The following is an 18,168-nucleotide window of genomic DNA, read 5'->3' as shown; positions in this document are numbered from 1 at the left end:
AAACAAAATTATTTACTGCCACCGTTAGGTCCCGAGGCGCCTTCCAGATGGTATTCAATGTAACCTCCATGGGAGCCAAAAACTCCAAGTTGATTTCTCTTAGGTCTTTAGGAGTGGTTCCACCGATTCGGGTTCTGCTGTAAACGTCCTCCATTTCAGCATATGCCTCTAACTCACTCCTCCACTCCTTTGCACATGGTGGTTGAATAATTCGGGAGCGATGGAGTTGTTTTTTCCAGGTCCAAGAGCATCGACGCTCCTTCACCGGCAGTAATCAAAGGGCTCGCCAACCCTTTCATCTGTGGGCAGTTCATCGCGCAGCAGTCCCGCACTTGCTGCTCAGGGGACAAAACGCTGGCCATCGGCAGCTGACCGCTGGTTGTTCCCTTCCTCTCAGTTAAGGTAACTGCAATTGCAGAGAGGAAATTTACGTAAAGAAGACGAAACTTCAGAGGGCAGCTGGGCCGTTGGACATATGAACTTCAGGTCGCCATCTTACCACTCTCCCATTTCTATGTTTCTAAATGCTATAATAGTATGGTCCTGATACCATACTGGGCTAGTAAATGTCCTGAAAGCATCTTTACATGTGATTCTATAAAAGCCTGTTTTTGTGGCCAAAGCACTGCTTTACCTGCAGAAATAGCTTTTAAAATTGTGTTTACTGTGTCATTGACAAGCTTTTCTTTTGCTTTCACAGTTCTGGCTTTGTAGTATTCTTTGATTTCCTGTTGGGTCTGGATCCATCATATCGAGTATGCCGTATGGTAGTGGGTCTCTATAACAATGGGCAGGAGATGGGACATCCTTTTTCCCTTCCAGCTGCTTACTGTGAAATAAGCAGCATGTCTACATTCCCTGAGAACAGGAGACAAAACATGGCCATTCTGGCCACCAAACAAGCTATACCCAGGTATGTGTTCTAAATTGCAAAAATAAAAAGGATGATTCTTCTTTAACAGGGACTGATGCTCTATGATTCAAGCATGTATGAGGAGTGTTAAAATGAAAATAATTTTACCTGAAAGTTGTAGTGAAATTCATTATTTGTTTATGCTTAATCAGTACTTTATATACTACTTTTACTGACGTGCATTACAAAAGTGGTTTACAATACAATCAATAAAATCATGATAGATTAAAGGAAGAAAGGAATGCCATAAAATGAGTGGGTTAGAAACATTCATAGAGGCTCACTCATCCTCCAATAAACAATAAATGACAGGTTCACCCATTCAAACTAGGTGTCCAAAAAAAATTAAGAACAGTAAGCCAAATCAATACTTTTTTGATTTGGCTAGCTGTTCTTAATTTTTTTTTGGACACCTAAACTTTTTCAGTGACATTTCTTTATGAAGGTCAACTGGAAGGGAACTCCAGAGGCTCTGTACAAAAAAAATGCTAATTCCTGGTTGATTCCAAATGAGCATAGGCAGGAGATGGAAGATTCTTCATGCAGCGATTTAAGCATCTAACCCAGAACATAAGGTAAAGTGAGAGCAGAGAAAAAATCAGCTAGCACCAAAATTTTAAACTGGTACTGAAAATTTTTATTTATTTATTTGTTTAGATTTTGCTCACACCTTTTTCAGTAGTAGCTCAAGGTGAATTGGTAGCCTGTGCAACCTATTCTAGAGCGGATTGAGATGGTTGAATTTCTGAGCACCACAAAGAGGCATATTTTCAAAGCACTTTGGGAGGCTAAGTTCCATAGGTTTCTATGGAACTTTGGGAGGCTAAGTGCTTTGAAAATGAGCCTCAAAGTATCCTTATTGCCATATTTCGTAGTAAGTGTAGATGTTTAAGTTGGCTCTGTGTGATGCACGCATAAACTATATTACAGTAGTGCAACTGAGACATCATCAAAACACTAACAAATATAAGGTCAAGAAATCCAAATAAATTTGCACAGAGCAAAAACGTCAAAGGGCCCGATATTCAGACCACAGGAGATAGCCGAGCTTCCTCCTGCTGAGCCCGGATATTCAATGCTGGGCCATTTCCGGTGACTGGCATTGAATATTCAGGTGTATTTCGGCCAGTTTAAATTTAACCAGCCGAATTGATATTCAGCGCTGACCAGTTAAGTTTAAACCAGCCACAGATATAGGTGATATTTGGGTACATTTGGCCACCAAACGTACCCAGCCAGTGATTCACTGAATATTGGTAGATAGCTGGTTATATTGCACAATACAACTGGTTATCTGCTAAGTGTTAACCAGCAATATTCATCGGGAGATAGCTGGCTAAGTGCAGTACCACAGATGATACATGGGCCTTAAAAGACAATTTAGAGCCAAAGATGATGCCTACTACTACTACTATTTAGCATTTCTATAGCGCTACAAAGCATATGCAGCGCTGCACAAACATAGAAGAAAGACAGTCCCTGCTCAAAGAGCTTACAAGGACTATACGGTACATACAGGAGAATCCCAAAGGGTTAATGAAATACAAGGAGAACAAAGATGGCCTGTGACCCAACAACCTATCATTGTTTAACACTAGATGGCTTTTAATCAGCCATTCATTCACCCTAGTCAAACAGTATTGTAATGGTGCAAAGTCTGGAGAGAACGAAGAAGCATGAAAAAACCAGCAAGATGTCATCTGAGTAAAAATAAGTACTAAAACCACATTCTTGAAGTAGAAAAGCAACCAGACTAAGACAAATATTAAACAAAACCGGAGATAAATTGGAGCCCTGAGGGACTCCGTAGGCAAGAGCATGTGAAGATCACACATTTCCACTCTCCACAAAGAATGAATGCCTGGACAGAAATCAATGGAATGAACTGAGAACAGGTGTTTATATTCCAGTTTCTGATAAGCGGTGCAAAAGTAATGAGTGATCTGCAAGATCAAAGGCTACAGTGAGATCTAATGAAATTGTTAAAGGAACACATCTCTCATCCAAACAAACATGGATTTCACTAAGCAAAGATGTAACTGTGGTCTCTGTACTAAAACCCTTCCTAAAACCAGATTGCCTTGGATGTAAAATTGATACTTCCTCCACAAAAGTTCACAGTTGTTGATAAACTACCTTTTCAGTAAATCTTGATAAAAAGTTCAGTTGAGAAACTGGACAATAATGATTAGGTTTGGAGACATCCAAAGAAGGCTTTTTTTAAGATCAGATGTACCATAACTGTTTTCCACAATGAAGGAACACAATACAAGGAAAGACTGTCACTATTGAAAAAACAAGAGGAAGAAGGCTATTGTTAGATCATTTTAACCAAAGTGAGAGAATTGGGTCTAAAGTACAAATTGTTAACCTCATGGATGCTAGCATAGTATTAAAAGCAGTAAAAGAGGGAAGACAAAAAGAAGTCTACAAAACCAATATCTAACTCAGGAAGGAACCTGAACTGGGGGGGGGGGGGGGGGGAGGAAAAAGCTAAAGCAATAACCAAAGAACACAGATGCTCCACCTTTGATGAAATGCAGAACACAGAGAAGAACACAAGGATACCAGTTTACCAGAAGTTTAATTCTTTCTTGTTGGATTAGACTACAGTCTTAATTGAATTAACATAATAAGATTTTTCAGCCTTGATGTGAGAGGTTTAAGCTCTGCAACACTCCTTACAGAGCTATGTTTATGACAGAGATATTTTCTCTCCTCACTTGCCGTTTCAAGAGTTGAAGGCATGAAGTTTTTAAAGGAGCCAAATTGCCTAAATTTGTTCACAGAGTAGTATTTCCAACAAGTTACTTGGTCCTCTGTAGACAAAGAGAAAATTCTCAGGGAAGAGAAAAAAGGCAGACCAGAAGAAAGATTTACCTCATGCAGTCACCTAGTTTGATAATAACAGAAAATTCAGTTATAGGAAAATTCAAGCCACAGACGTGAAATGAGGTCAGGTAATGGCCAGACCAGGATACCAGGGTATAAGAAAAGGATATTAATATCTTTGAAGCCAAAGATTTAGAGATTAATCTGCTAGAATGAGTTGGGATGGAAACACATTGATTTAAGATTAATATAATCTAATCTTAAGCATTTAATCCCAAAAAATGCTCATTAAAAAAGGAAAGAAATGCTGCCATTATTAAATGTGAAGAATCTTCAATGCAAATGTTAAAATTCATGTATAATTATGAGATTAGAAAATCTTGTTGCTGCATCTGTCAAATTTTGCAGATAGAATCTCAGATAAATGCATGAGGATAGTAAAAGAAAAATAGATGCAAAATTGCAGAAAACTCAGGCCCCCTTTTAATCAAGCCGCATAGCGGTTGCTGGTGCAGTAATGCCAACAAAGCCCATTTACTTGAATGGGCTTTGTCAACATTACCGTGCGACAGCTGGATAAAAGAGGGCTTCAATTCTGACAAGAAGCATTTCAGAATGAAGGAAAGGAAAGAGGAAAAGGAAGCTCAATGACCGTAAGTTTAATAGAAAAAAAAGGCTAACCTGAATCCTTTCTTGGAGGAGCAAGAAGAATAAATCACAGAAAAACCAAGAGGGATAAATTAGAATAAATAGGACTTTTCATTGGCCCGAAGCCAGACAAAATTTAGAAGACCGTATAAGATCATAAATTATAAGGACATAAGTATTGCTGAATGTCCATCAAGCCCAGGAGTCTGTATCCAACAGTGGCCAATCCGTGTTACAAGTACCTGACAAGATCCCAAAACAGTACAATACATTTTATGCTGCTTATCCTAGAAATAAGTAGTGGATTTTAATAATGGCTTATGGACTTTTCTTTTAGGAAGCTATCCAAACCTTTTTTAAACCCCATTAAGCTATCTGCTTTTACTACATTCTCTGGCAACAAATTCCAGAGTTTAATTACTTTATTTATTTATTTATTTATTTATTTATTGCATTTCCCACCTCTTTGCAGGCTCAATACAATACATCACGAATAGTGGAAAGATGAAAGAAAATATACATTTAGTATTATAGAAGGGTCTAAAGTAACATGATAACTAAGAACATGATGGTAGTTTAATAAGCAAATGTTGTAAGGCGATTCTAGTTATACGTTTAGGAGTTCATATTTGTTGATCTTTGTGGTGTGCCTTGTTGAAGAGATGTGTCTTCAGTAGTCTGCGGAAGTTAGTTAGTCCATAGATCGTTTTTTAAGTTGCGCGGCAGCACGTTCCAGAATTGTGTGCTCAGGTAGGAGAAGGTTGATGCATGCGTTAGTTTGTATTTTAGACCTTTACAGTTGGGGAAGTGAAGATTAAGGAATGCGCGGGATGACTTTTTAGCATTCCTGGGTAGGTCTATCAGGTCTGACATGTATGTTGGGGCGTCTGCGTGGATGATTTTGTGAACTAGGGTGCATATTTTGAACGTGATCCGTTCTTTGAGTGGGAGCCAGTGTAGCTTTTCTTGCAGGGGTTTAGCACTTTCATATTTTGTTCAATGAAGAAATATTTTTTTCCGATTCGTTTTAACTAATGAGTTACTAAAGCTAAAGAATCAGTGCTGAAGGCTTGAACATAGTTGGAGAAAATCAAAAACTGATGCAGTAAAGGTTAACTGGAAGATTGTTCAGACAGTATAAAAAAGGTTTAAATTTAGCGAGCAGAACATATTATTCCAATTTGGTAGGGACTGAATGACCCAATTTAAGGAAACTATTTTGTTCCATAAAAATGTACCAAGATCATTAGCGCCGGGACAGCCACTAGCGCGGCTTAGTAAACAGACCCCTAAATCTTCTACTTCGTTCAGGCTTCTGCAGAGACATTGATGGGTTATTTTGCCTCCAAAATATCTGATATTCATTTATCATTTAGCTCTTTCTTCTCTTGAACTTGATGATGATTATGTCAAGGTAAATACAGAAGATGAGGCTTCTGTGGACATTCCTACTGATAGGATATGGTTTACTTTTGAACATGTTTCCATTTCTTCTCTTCACCCTTTAGTAAATAGATTGTCTGAATCTGGTTGTCTGCTAAATGTTATTTCAAATAACCTATGGAGGGATCCACCAGATGAACTACTAACATGGCTTGTTTTTTTTTTGTCAATACTGTATTAAAATTTGGCTGGTTTTGTCATGATACAGGGAAAATTGTTCTTATACCCATTATTAAACAGCTTGATGGGGACTTAAATTCAGTTTCTAATGTTCAACCTATAGCAAATATTCCATTTTTTGCTAAGATGATAGAGTTTGTGGTGAGTTCTCAATTATCAACTTATATTGAAGAGCATAATCTCTTACATAGCTCTCAGCACGGTTTTAGATGGTGTCACAGTATGGCAACTCTGTTATTGGCTTTAACATCTGAAGTAAGACAAAGATTGAGTAATGGGGGAGAAATGGTTCTATTACAATTTAATATTTCTGTCGCCTTTGATACAGTGAACCATGATATTTTATTATCTTCTGTTATCGGAATTAGGTTTAAATGGTTCAGTTTTCAATTGGTTTGAATCTTACTTAATGAATAGATGATATTTAGTTTTAAAGGATGGCATCTATTCATCGTCTTGGGTTTCGCCTTGTGGAGCTCCCCAAGGTTCCCCCATCTCTCCACTCTTGGTCAACTTTCATTATCACCTGGTGAGTAGGTACTGTCTTATGCAGACAATATTTTCTTTTTGTTTCCTATAAGTCAAGCTATTGATTCAGTGTCTCTTAAAATTTGTAGCGGTATAAATAGAATATAACTTTGGTCAGACAGATTCAAATTGAAACATAGGACCCTGTTTACTAAGGTGCGCTAGCATTTTTAGCACACACTAAAATTAGCACATGCTAAATGCTAGAGACATCCATATATTCCTATGAGTGTCTCAAGTGTTAGCGTGCGCTAAAAAAGCTAGTGCACCTATAGCATAGCTTAGTAAACAGGGCCCTTAATGCTGACAAGACTAAAATTCTGTGGTTTGCTTTGGATCTAACTAAAATTCCTCAGACTGTCATGGACAACACTTGATTTCAATTTAAAGTAGAAAAAACTTCTAAAGTATTTGTTAAGATCCTATTTCATACAATAACATTTTAGGATTTATTGTACAAATATAATGAATTACCATAGTCCAAAAGCGATAAGATAGCTTCCTTTCCTTGGAGGGGGGGGGGGGAGTTGGGGGGGAGGGAGGGAGATCAAAGGAGGGGCAGCCAAACCCTCTGTGAGTTTCACTGGCACCTGCTGATATTCAGGCTTTTTATTGTCCTAATTTTATGCACTTACCTAACTGATTAATGGTCTGAATATTGCTGCTAACCAGCTAGGGCCATTCTTTGCCTCTAGCCTGCTCCTAACCTCACCGGTTAGGGGTTGGCTGTTTAGTGGCAACTGTGTGGTTTAGTGCTGCTGAATATTGCTGATTTAACCCAAGCAAGCGATTTTAAAATACCAAGATCTTCTCCTGGCCATTTAAATTGCTTTGAATGTCTACTGCAATAAGTAAACCAACTGAATCTTGTTGTGGAAAAAGCTATTACTAATCCCTTTAGATTGAATTAACAGTGCAAGCAGACTGATAAATAAATTAAATAGCATAGGCACAAAAGAGCTGACCACTGCAGGACACCACAAGCCAATGGGTACTGATTTTACCCAGATGAATTAAAGTACACAGCACAAATTTGTTTTGACAAAAAAAAAAAAAAACACTGTAAGACTGTATGTACCATGAAGGCCAAAGTCTCTGAGATGAGAAAGTAGCATGTATGATTAATTAGATAAAAAGCTAAACTTAGGTCTAAGGAAAGAAAAATGGCAATCATGCCCCTGTCTAAATAGCTGCAAATTTCTTGTCTCAGTACTATGAAATATCTTAAAACCAGATTGGAGAGGATGGAGAACATTCTTCTTTTCAACAAAGTTCCTTAGTTATAGAAAAACTTCTCTTTCAATCACATTTACCATTTAGTGAAGGGAAATCTTGCCACACCAATCTACTACATTCCGTTGAAGGGGTGAACAAACATGTGGATAAAGGTGAGCCGGTTGATATTGTGTATCTGGATTTTCAGAGGACATATGACAAAGTACCTCATGAAACACTCCAGAGGAAATTGGAGAGTCATGGGATAGGAGGTAGTGTCCTATTGTGGATTAAAAACTGGTTAAAAGATAGAAAACAGAGAGTAGGATTAAATGGTCACTATTCTCAATGGAGAAGGGTGTTAGTGGGGTTCCCCAGGGGTTTGTGCTGGGACCGCTGCTTTTTAACCTATTTATAAATGACCTAGAGATGGGAGTAACTAGTGAGGTAATTAAATTTGCTGATGACACAAAATTATTCAAAGTCGTTAAATTGCAGGAGGATTGTGAAAAATTACAAGAGGACCTTACGAGACTGGGCGACTGGGCGTCTAAATGGCAGATGACGTTTAATGTGAGCAAGTGCAAAGTGATGCATGTGGGAAAGAGGAACCCGAATTATAGCTACATCATGCAAGGTTCGAAGTTAGGAGTCACAGACCAAGAAATGGATCTAGGTGTCGTCGTTGATGATACGTTGAAATCTTTTCTGCACAGTGTCCTGTTTCTTCTGTTGGGCCATTAAAATATAAACAGGACAAAATACAGACCAAATGTTCAGCTGTGATTGAAGTGTTCAGAGTGCCACATATGTAAACACTGAAGAAAGGATGAGAACCACTGATTTAGGGGTCTTTTTACTAAGGTACGCTAATGGATTTAGCACACTATAATGATTAGAGCATGTTATATTCCACGTGGCCAATTGTATACCTATGGTCTGCAGCATGACTCTAACACATATTAATTCATTAGTATGCGACTATCCATTAGAATACCTTAGTAAAATGACCCCTTAGAGTGGTGTTTTCAAAGTTTTAAGGCTTTAAAAAAACGCTTCATATAGGATATTGGCTGTCTGTCAAATCTGCATTACTTATTTATCATATTTTTTTCTTGTAGGATCAGACCTTCTCCAAACTTCGCTCTCATCATGGAGTTGCAAGCTTCTGGAGCGTATGATATTTATGGGCAGGAAGTGAGCCACTTAGTGTCACGAGGTTGGACGAAAATGGATATCTTTGATCACCAGAATCGTGTAATTAGTGGACACTGGAAAATCCCAATTCGTGTACTGCCTATGAAACCATTAATGACTACCGGGGAAATGAATGCTGTGCCTCAGGTATAAAAGATAGATTTTCCAGATGTACCAAGATAATATTAATCAGTATTTTAGTTTATATTTTGCTAGAAAATTATATTGATTTTTACCTTTCATGTCTAATTTAAGTGATATTTCATGTATCTTGATTGTACCACTCTTTTGTATTATCATTCTGTTAATGGTGATCACCATAGCAGCATAATGTAAGCCACATTGAGCCTGCAAATAGGTGGGGAAATGTGGGATACAAATGCAGCAAATAAATAAATAAATATTCTGAAAAACATTTTGGGTTCATCAAAATTATTTTGAGTTTTGGAAAATACAAAATAATTACTTTCAGAAAAAGACATTATGCAGAACATAATAGAAGTTTTATACAGTATTGTGTATGTCAGTAGACTTATAAAAATGTTAAGTGGTAATAGTATTAATAGTAGTTGTATTGGACTAGAGTAGATAAGAAAATTGGAAAAGTGTATTCCTTGAGTAAACAAAATTTCCAGAAGCATTCTATACCTCAAACATGGAGATGAAATGCATTCAAAGTGTTCTCCCATCTCAAATTCTATCCCATCCCCCAGTAACCCCAGGAATTGTTTTTGAAGGGTATAGGTAGTAGTGATGTTATTCTTTGGCAAATGAACACCCCTCCATTCCAGCCCAACCCAAATGCATCTCTTTCTTTCTCCTCCCCATGTTCTACCCCAGTTTGCATATAGTCCTCGCCTTTCCTTCCCCACTCTTTTCTAATACTCTTGCCACAGTCATCTACTCATCTTATCCAGTCTCCTTTATCCCACACCCACTCATTCCTTAACTCCATTCCTGTCTCCCTAATCACTCACTTTCCACACCCTTAACCCTTCATTGCCTCAGGTACAAACTTGAAAGACAGTTCCATAACTGAGTGTGTGCAAGTGAACAGAAAAGTGACACTTATATACAGTGCATTTTTTTCTAGCAAAAAAGGTGCCGGTACTCAAATGCTAAGCTACCCTTCAGGGGTGGGGTGATCACTGAGGGACCCACCTTACAATAGCCAGGCCCCCTGCAACCAGTCACATAAATCTATGATAAGGCAGAATTGGTGTGTAGAGCCTGAGTTCATTCATTAAAACTTGGGGTCCATGGGTCAAATTTAGTAGACAATGGAAAAGGTGCCGGTACTCAGTACCCCCAAGTACCCCCTCAAAAAAAGCCCTGCTTATATATGCAAGTGCAGTACACACTATTCTATAAGGCTGCATGTAAGTGCTACAGGGGTCTTTTACTAAGTCACAGTACTGTTTTTAAGTTGTGGTAGAAATCACCTGGCAACTGATTTCTACCGCGAGCTAAAAACACTACCACAGCTTAGTAAAAAAAAAACCATAGTGCATAACTGCAAAGAGGTGTACAGATGGGCAAAGCATGGGAGGGGGTGGGCAAGGCTCCCACTTCCACACACAACTTATGAATACCATAAGTTATGCATGATGCTTGTTACATGTAGGCACACCCATTTACACCTGTCATTGAGGAGGCATAACTGGGTGCGGCTACATTTAAGCACACCGGTGCAGGTTTATTCTGAATCCCAGCACCCAGACAATGTTACAGAATAGGGATACCTGGTTATAGAATCTCCCCAATTAGATTGTAAGCCCTTAGGGGACAGGAAAATAACTTCTAAACCTGAATGTAACTTGTCTTTACTACTGAATAAAGCATGAGCTAAATCCAAATCCCCTTCCCCATTCCTTCTTGCCCTCTTCTTTACCATTTCCGTATTGATCATCCAATCCTTCTCTTTACCTCCACATGCTTTGCCCCTTCCCTGCTCTAACTTTTCCTAGCCATTCCTTCTCTCTACCATCTGTCTTCTCTTATCCTCCTCAGCCCCCATTTAATGCCCCTCACGCTCCTTCTCTCACTGTTCCTTCACCCCATCTGTACTCTTTACTCACCACATCCTTAGTTGAAGCCCTTGTGGCTTCATGTGCTGTTCAGTTTGTGGATCCAGGAGAACCTTCCCCTCACCCTCACCCCCAGCTCTGCTAATTCAGATTTCAGTTCTTGTAGAAGTTCTTTTACTAAGGCACGCTCACATTTTTGGCGTGTGCTAAAATTGTAGGTGAGCTAAACGTTAGAGATGTCGCCAATGCATTCCTATGGGGTCTCTAATGTTTAGCACACGCTAAAAACATGAGCGTGCCTTAGTGAAAGACGCCTTTAATTCTTCAGTTGGCCCAACTGCTTTAGCCCACTTATACCTAATCTACCTGAATGCATAGGAATACCATAAGTTATGCATGATGCCTGTTACATGTAGGCACACCCATTTACACCTGTCATTGACGAGGCATAACTGGGTGCGGCTACATTTAAGCACACCGGTGCAGGTTTATTCTGAATCCCAGCACCCAGACAATGTTACAGAATAGGGATACCCGGTTATAGAATCTCCCCAATTAGATTGTAACCCCTTAGGTGACAGGAAGATAACTACTAAACCTGAATGTAACTTGTCTTTACTACTGAATAAAGCATGAGCTAAATCCAAATATCCTTCCCCATTCCTTCTTGCCCTCCTCTTTACCATTTCCGTATTGATCATCCCATCCTTCTCTTTACCTCCACATGCGTTGCCCCTTCCCTGCTCTAATTTTTCCTAGCCATTCATCCTCTTCTCTCTACCATCTGTCTTCTCTTATCCTCCTCAGCCCCCATTTAATGCCCCTCACGCTCCTTCTCTCACTATTCCTTCACCCAGTGGTGTGCTGGAGCCGGCTCGCACCGGCTCGCAAGAGCCGCTTGTTAAATTTTGCAAGATCTTGCGAGCCGGTTGTTCTCCAGGATGAGCCAGCTCCAGTGAACGAGGTAAGCATGGCAGGAAGGCGCCACCACAGGCCATGCTTACCTCTCCTCCCGCTCCCATCCATGTCCAGCGAGTCTCCGTCGCCCTCATCCTCCCCTCCCGCTCCCATCCATCTTTTTTTATTACCTCTGTTGAAGCGCCATGTTATTTAAAGCCCTGCTGCCCGTCTCTAGCCTTCCCTGTTTGCTTTGTGATGAGTTCGTTCCCTTAGTCCCGCCTTCTGACGTCATTCTGACATCATAGTAACATAGTAACATAGTAGATGACGGCAGAAAAAGACCTGCACGGTCCATCCAGTCTGCCCAACAAGATAACTCATATTTGCTGCTTTTTGTGTATACCCTACTTTGATTTGTACCTGTGCTCTTCAGGGCACAGACCGTATAAGTCTGCCCCGCACTATCCCCGCCTCCCAACCACCAGCCCCTCCTCCCAACAACCGGCTCTGGCACAGGCACAGACCGTATAAGTCTGCCCAGCACTATCCTCACCTCCCCACCACCAGCCCTACCTCCCAACCACCGGCTCTGGCACAGACCATACAAGTCTGTCCAGCACTATCCCCGCCTCCCAACCACCAGTCCAGCTTCCCACCACCGGCTCTGGCACAGACCGTATAAGTCTGCCCAGCCCTATCCCCGCCTCCCAACCACCAGCCCCGCCTCCCGATCTTGACTAAGCTCCTGAGGATCCATTCCTTCTGCACAGGATTCCTTTATGCTTATCCCACGCATGTTTGAATTCCGTTACCGTTTTCATTTCCACCACCTCCCGCGGGAGGGCATTCCAAGCATCCACTACTCTCTCCGTGAAAAAATACTTCCTGACATTTTTCTTGAGTCTGCCCCCCTTCAATCTCATTTCATGTCCTCTCGTTCTACCACCTTCCCATCTCCGGAAAAGGTTCGTTTGCGAATTAATACCTTTCAAATATTTGAACGTCTGTATCATATCACCCCTGTTTCTCCTTTCCTCCAGAGTATACATGTTTAGTTCAGCAAGTCTCTCCTCATATGTCTTGTAACGCAAATCCCATACCATTCTCGTAGCTTTTCTTTGCACCGCTTCAATTCTTTTTACATCCTTAACAAGATACGGCCTCCAAAACTGAACACAATACTCCAGGTGGGGCCTCACCAACGACTTATACAGGGGCATCAACACCCCCTTTCATCTGCTAGTCACACCTCTCTCTATACAGCCTAACAACCTTCTAGCTACGGCCACCGCCTTGTCACACTGTTTCGTCGCCTTCAAATCCTCAGATACTATCACCCCAAGATCCCTCTCTCCGCCCGTACCTATCAGACTCTCCCCGCCTAACACATACGTCTCCCGTGGATTTCTACTTCCTAAGTGCATCACTTTGCATTTCTTCGCATTGAATTTTAATTGCCAAACCTTAGACCATTCTTCTAGCTTCCGTAGGTCCTTTTTCATGCTTTCCACTCCCTCCGGGGTGTCCACTCTGTTACAGATCTTAGTATCATCCGCAAATAGGCAAACTTTACCTTCTAACCCTTTGGCAATGTCACTCACAAATATATTGAACAGAATCGGCCCCAGCACCGATCCTTGAGGCATTCCACTACTTACCTTTCGCTCCTCCGAGCAAATTCCATTCACCACCACCCTCTGGCGTCTGTCCGTCAACCTGTTCCTAATCTAGTTCACCACTTTGGGTCCTATCTTCAGCCCATTCAGTTTATTTAAGAGCCTCCTGTGGGGAACCGTGTCAAAAGCTTTGCTGAAATCTAAGTAGATTCAATTCTCCTGTCACCCAATCAAAGAACTCAATGAGGTTCGTTTGGCACGATTTCCCTTTGGTAAATCCATGTTGTCTCGGATCTTGCAACTTATTGGCTTCCAGGAAATTCACTATCCTTTCCTTCAGCATCGCTTCCATTACTTTTCCAATAACCGAAGTGAGACTTACCGGCCTGTAGTTTCCAGCTTCTTCCCTATCACCACTTTTGTGAAGAGGGACCACATCCGCCGATCTCCAATCCCTCGGAACCTCTCCCGTCTCCAAGGATTTATTAAACAAATCTTTAAGAGGACCCGCCAGAACCTCTCTGAGCTCCCTCTATATCCTAGGGTGGATCCCATCCGGTCCCATGGCTTTATCTACCTTTAGCTTTTCAAGTTGTTCATACACACTCTCTTCCGTGAACGGTGCTCTATCCACTTCAATCTCATTTGTACTTTTTGCAGTCCATCGCGGTCCTTCTCCAGGATTTTCTTCTGTGAAAACAGAACAGAAGTATCTATTTAGCAAATTTGCTTTTTCTTCATCATTATCCACATAGCGGTTCGCAGTATCTTTTAGTCTCACAATTCCCTTTTTAGTCATTCTCCTTTCACTAATATACCTGAAGAAAATTTTTCCACCCCTCCTTACATTTATAGCCATTTGTTCTTCCGTTTGCGCTTTCGCCAGACGTATCTCTCTCTTGGCTTCTTTCAGTTTCATCCGGTATTCCTCCTAGTGTCCCTTTTCATGAGTTTTTTTGTATTTCTGGAATGCCAACTCTTTAGCCTTTATTTTCTCAGCCACTTGCTTGGAGAACCATATCGGTTTCCTTTTTCTCTTGCTTTTATTTACTTTCCTTACATAAAGGTTCGTGGCCCTATTTATAGCTTCTTTCAGTCTGGACCACTGTCCTTCCACTTCTTGTATTTCCTCCCATCCCATCAGCTCCTTCCTCAGGTATTCCCCCATTTTACTAAAGTCAGCATGTTTGAAATCCAGGACTTTGAGTTTTGAGTGGCCACCCTCCTCTTCAGCCGTCATATCAAACCAAACCGTTTGATGGTCACTGCTGCCCAGGTGGGCACCCACTCGGACATTTGACACATTATCCCCATTTGTGAGTACCAGATCTAGCGTCGCTCCCTCCCTCGTGGGTTCTGACACCATTTGTCTGAGCAAAGCACTTTGAAAAGCATCCACGATCTCTCTACTTCTTTCCGATTTCGCAGACGGAACCGTCCAATCTACATCCGGCAGATTGAAATCTCCCAACAACAGCACCTCTCTTTTCTTCCCCAATTTTTGAATATCAGCGATCAGATCTTTATCTAGGTCCTCCAATTGTGTCGGAGGTCTGTAGACAACACCCACATGGACAGAGGTTTTTTCCTTTCTTTTTAAGGTGATCCATATCGCTTCTTCCTTTCCCCAGTTCCCTGTCATTTCAGTCGCTGTGATATCATTTCTCACATACAGAGCTACTCCTCCACCTTTACGCCCCTCTCTATCCTTCCTAAAAAGATTATAGCCTGGTATGTTTGCATCCCATTCATGGGAACCATTGAGCCATGTCTCTGTGATTGCAACTATGTCCAAGTCTGCCTCCAAGATTAGGGCATGAAGGTCATGAACTTTATTGCTTAGACTGTGAGCATTTGTGGTCATCACTTTCCATCTACATTTCCAAGTATGTGTTTTGGTTTTAGTGATTTGGGGGTGTCTTTTCTCTTTGGGTACCTTCATATCTTTTTGTTCCACCTTCTTTGCTTTTTTTTTCTCTTCCGCCTCAGTTTTATTTTCAGGAGCATCACAGTGCTGTAGTGGAGCAAAGGAATTTTGTAGGGGCAAAACTTGTGAGGGCGGATGCTTCTGTGTCACATAACGAAGCCTGCCTGAGCCTACTGTGAACCATCTATTCTTAGGTGGTATTATCCTTTGAGGCAGAGGTGAGAATTTGGTATGATTCTGTGCAGTATGATTTTGTGCAGTCCTAGAAGTTGCTTTAAGTGCATTCAATTCCTGCTTTACTTTGCTGAGCTCCTGTTTTAAACTAGCAAGCTGAAGACAGATAGGACAAGCTTTAAGTCTCCAGAAGCTTGGTCTTGAAACTAAAGCACCACAATTATTACAGAGAATTAAAAGTCATCTTGATTTGTTGAAATGGGTATGAACAGGTGTACTATGATGGGGTTGTAATTAGGGTGGGGTTAATTTATGATATGTAGTATATTTGGTAAAGCTATATAGGAAGTGTCAGTCTTGGGGTGGGTGGGCTTAAGCATAAGACCTATGGAATGTGTTTGCTGTAACCTATCTCTAGAACAGCATTGAAATGCGAAGGCGGGACTGAGGGAACAAACTCATCACAAAGCAAACAGGGAAGGCTAGAGACGGGCAGCAGGGCTTTAAATAACACGGCGCTTCAACTGAGGTATTAAAAAAGGATGGATGCAGGTAATTTTACTGCTGTGGCACCAGTTTGGAGGGTTTGTTTGGCTAAACTGATAGCATTGGTCTTTGAAGAGAAATCCTCTTTGTCATCTGTTTGAGTATAGCTTTAAATTTGTATTAATCTTAGGGTTTCACTTGCAGTTTTGATTTCACTTCATTTCTCATGGCAGCAGAAGCTGTTAAGTGCTGATCTCACTATGGGAAGTGCAGAGCAGGTCAGGACACTGTCAGGTGGATTGTTCCAGCTTAATTGTGCCTGAAGAGGTCTTGGGACTAACAGAATCATAGACTTCCCGCACTGGACATTTGAGGCCACATGGTTCTTTCTCCAATGCTTGCAGCTGTTTTTACCTCAGCACAATTCAGCTCCTTCAGTTCAAACTTTAGGTGTTTCTTTACCATCACACACCACCAGTGATTTTTTTGCCATGCCTGGTGCTGCTGCTCCTGTGGCTTCTTAGGAGCCATTTCTCTCCAGAATTTATTTTATTACTTCACCAAGCCTTGACCATCTTCAAATCTAAGCTAAAAGTCCACCTTTTTGATGCTGCTTTTAACTCCTAACCCTTGTTCACTTGTTCAGAACCCTTATTTTATTATCCTCACTTTAATATTCCCTTATCTCTTGTTTGTCTGTCCTAATTAGATTGTAAGCTCTGTCGAGCAGGGACTGTCTCTTCATGTTCAAGTGTACAACGCTGTGTACGTCTAGTAGCGCTATACAAATGATAAGTAGTAGTATGGATGGGAGCGGGAGGGGAGGATGGGGGCAACGGAGAATCGTTGGACATGGATGGGAGTGGAAGGGGAGGGCAGGGGAGGGAGGAGAATCGCTGGGTATGGATGGGTAGAGGGGGGCAGGGGAGAGAAGAGAATTGCTGGGCATGGATGGGTAGAGGGGGGCAGGGGAGAGAAGAGAATTGCTGGGCATGGATGGGTAGAGGGGGGCAGGGGAGAGAAGAGAATTGCTGGGCATGGATGGATAGAGGGGGGAAGAGGAGAGAAGAGAATTGCTGGGCATGGATGGATAGAGGGGGGCAGGGGAGAGAAGAGAATTGCTGGGCATGAATGGAGAGAGGGGGGCAGGGGAGAGAAGAGAATTGCTGGGTATGGATGGATAGAGGGGGGCAGGGGAGAGAGGAGAGTTTCAGGACATGGAGGGGAGGGCAAGAGAAATTCTGGACATGGATGGAGGGGAAGGAAGGGAGACAGAAGAAATGCTGGACATGGAGGGAAGATAGAGGAAGGAGATTAGATGAGGGAAAAGGAAGTGAGGAGAGAAACTGCACATGGATGGAGAAAATAGGCAGAAGCTGGATCCACTGTACAGTCAAGTCTGCAGAGGACCAGAAATGAAGAAGAAAGGAGGAAAGAAAAGAAATAAATGGAAAAGAAGCCCTGGAAATGGAGTCAAAGGACCAGATAGAGAGCAGCAGAATCAGATCCTGGCCAGCATGATCAGAGAAACAAAGTCACCAGACAACAAAGGTAGAAAAAAATAATTTTATTTTCATTATAGTGTTTGGAATATGTCCACTTTGAGAATCAGGTGCTGAATGTTAAAAGTTTATATTTATTTACTTATTTATGGCATTTTACCCCATATTAAACATGAATTAGATTGGAACCTGGGATCATTTAATTTTTTTTTTCCTGGAGAGAGTAATGCATTGCCCCCCCCCCCCCCCCCCCCCCCCCGGCAATAGCCAGCTCTGCAATTTTTTTTTGGGGGGGGCGCAGAGGTGGACGGGGGGCACAGAGGTGGATGGGGTGGTGCAGTGGTGGATGGGGGGGGGCGCCGAGGTGGACCGGGGAGAGAGTCTGTTGTTAAAAATGTACCAGCACACCACTGCCTTCTCCCCATCTGTACTCTTTACTCACCACATCCTTAGTTGAAGCCCTTGTGGCTTCAGGTGCTGTTCAGTTTGTGGATCCAGGAGAACCTTCCCCCCACCCTCACCCTCAGCTCTGCTAATTCAGATTTCAGTTCTTGTAGAAGTTCTTTTACTAAGGCACGCT

The 18,168-nt window shown here is 41.6% G+C and overlaps 1 protein-coding gene across 1 annotated transcript in view; it reads left to right on the top strand.

Annotated features, from left to right (window-relative positions):
* LOC115462048 (coiled-coil domain-containing protein 17-like) overlaps positions 1 to 18,168 on the top strand; it is a 290,272-nt gene that overhangs the window by 230,023 nt on the left and 42,081 nt on the right. The window contains exons 10-11 of the mRNA XM_030192096.1: positions 701 to 913; positions 8,881 to 9,103. Coding sequence (XP_030047956.1) covers positions 701 to 913; positions 8,881 to 9,103 — 436 coding nt within the window. The remainder of the gene's footprint in view (positions 1 to 700; positions 914 to 8,880; positions 9,104 to 18,168) is intronic.

The sequence above is a fragment of the Microcaecilia unicolor genome, chromosome 2 (genome assembly GCF_901765095.1).
Source record: "Microcaecilia unicolor chromosome 2, aMicUni1.1, whole genome shotgun sequence".
In the NCBI taxonomy this organism is placed as follows: domain Eukaryota; kingdom Metazoa; phylum Chordata; class Amphibia; order Gymnophiona; family Siphonopidae; genus Microcaecilia; species Microcaecilia unicolor.
This window is presented reverse-complemented; position numbering and strand designations above follow the sequence as displayed.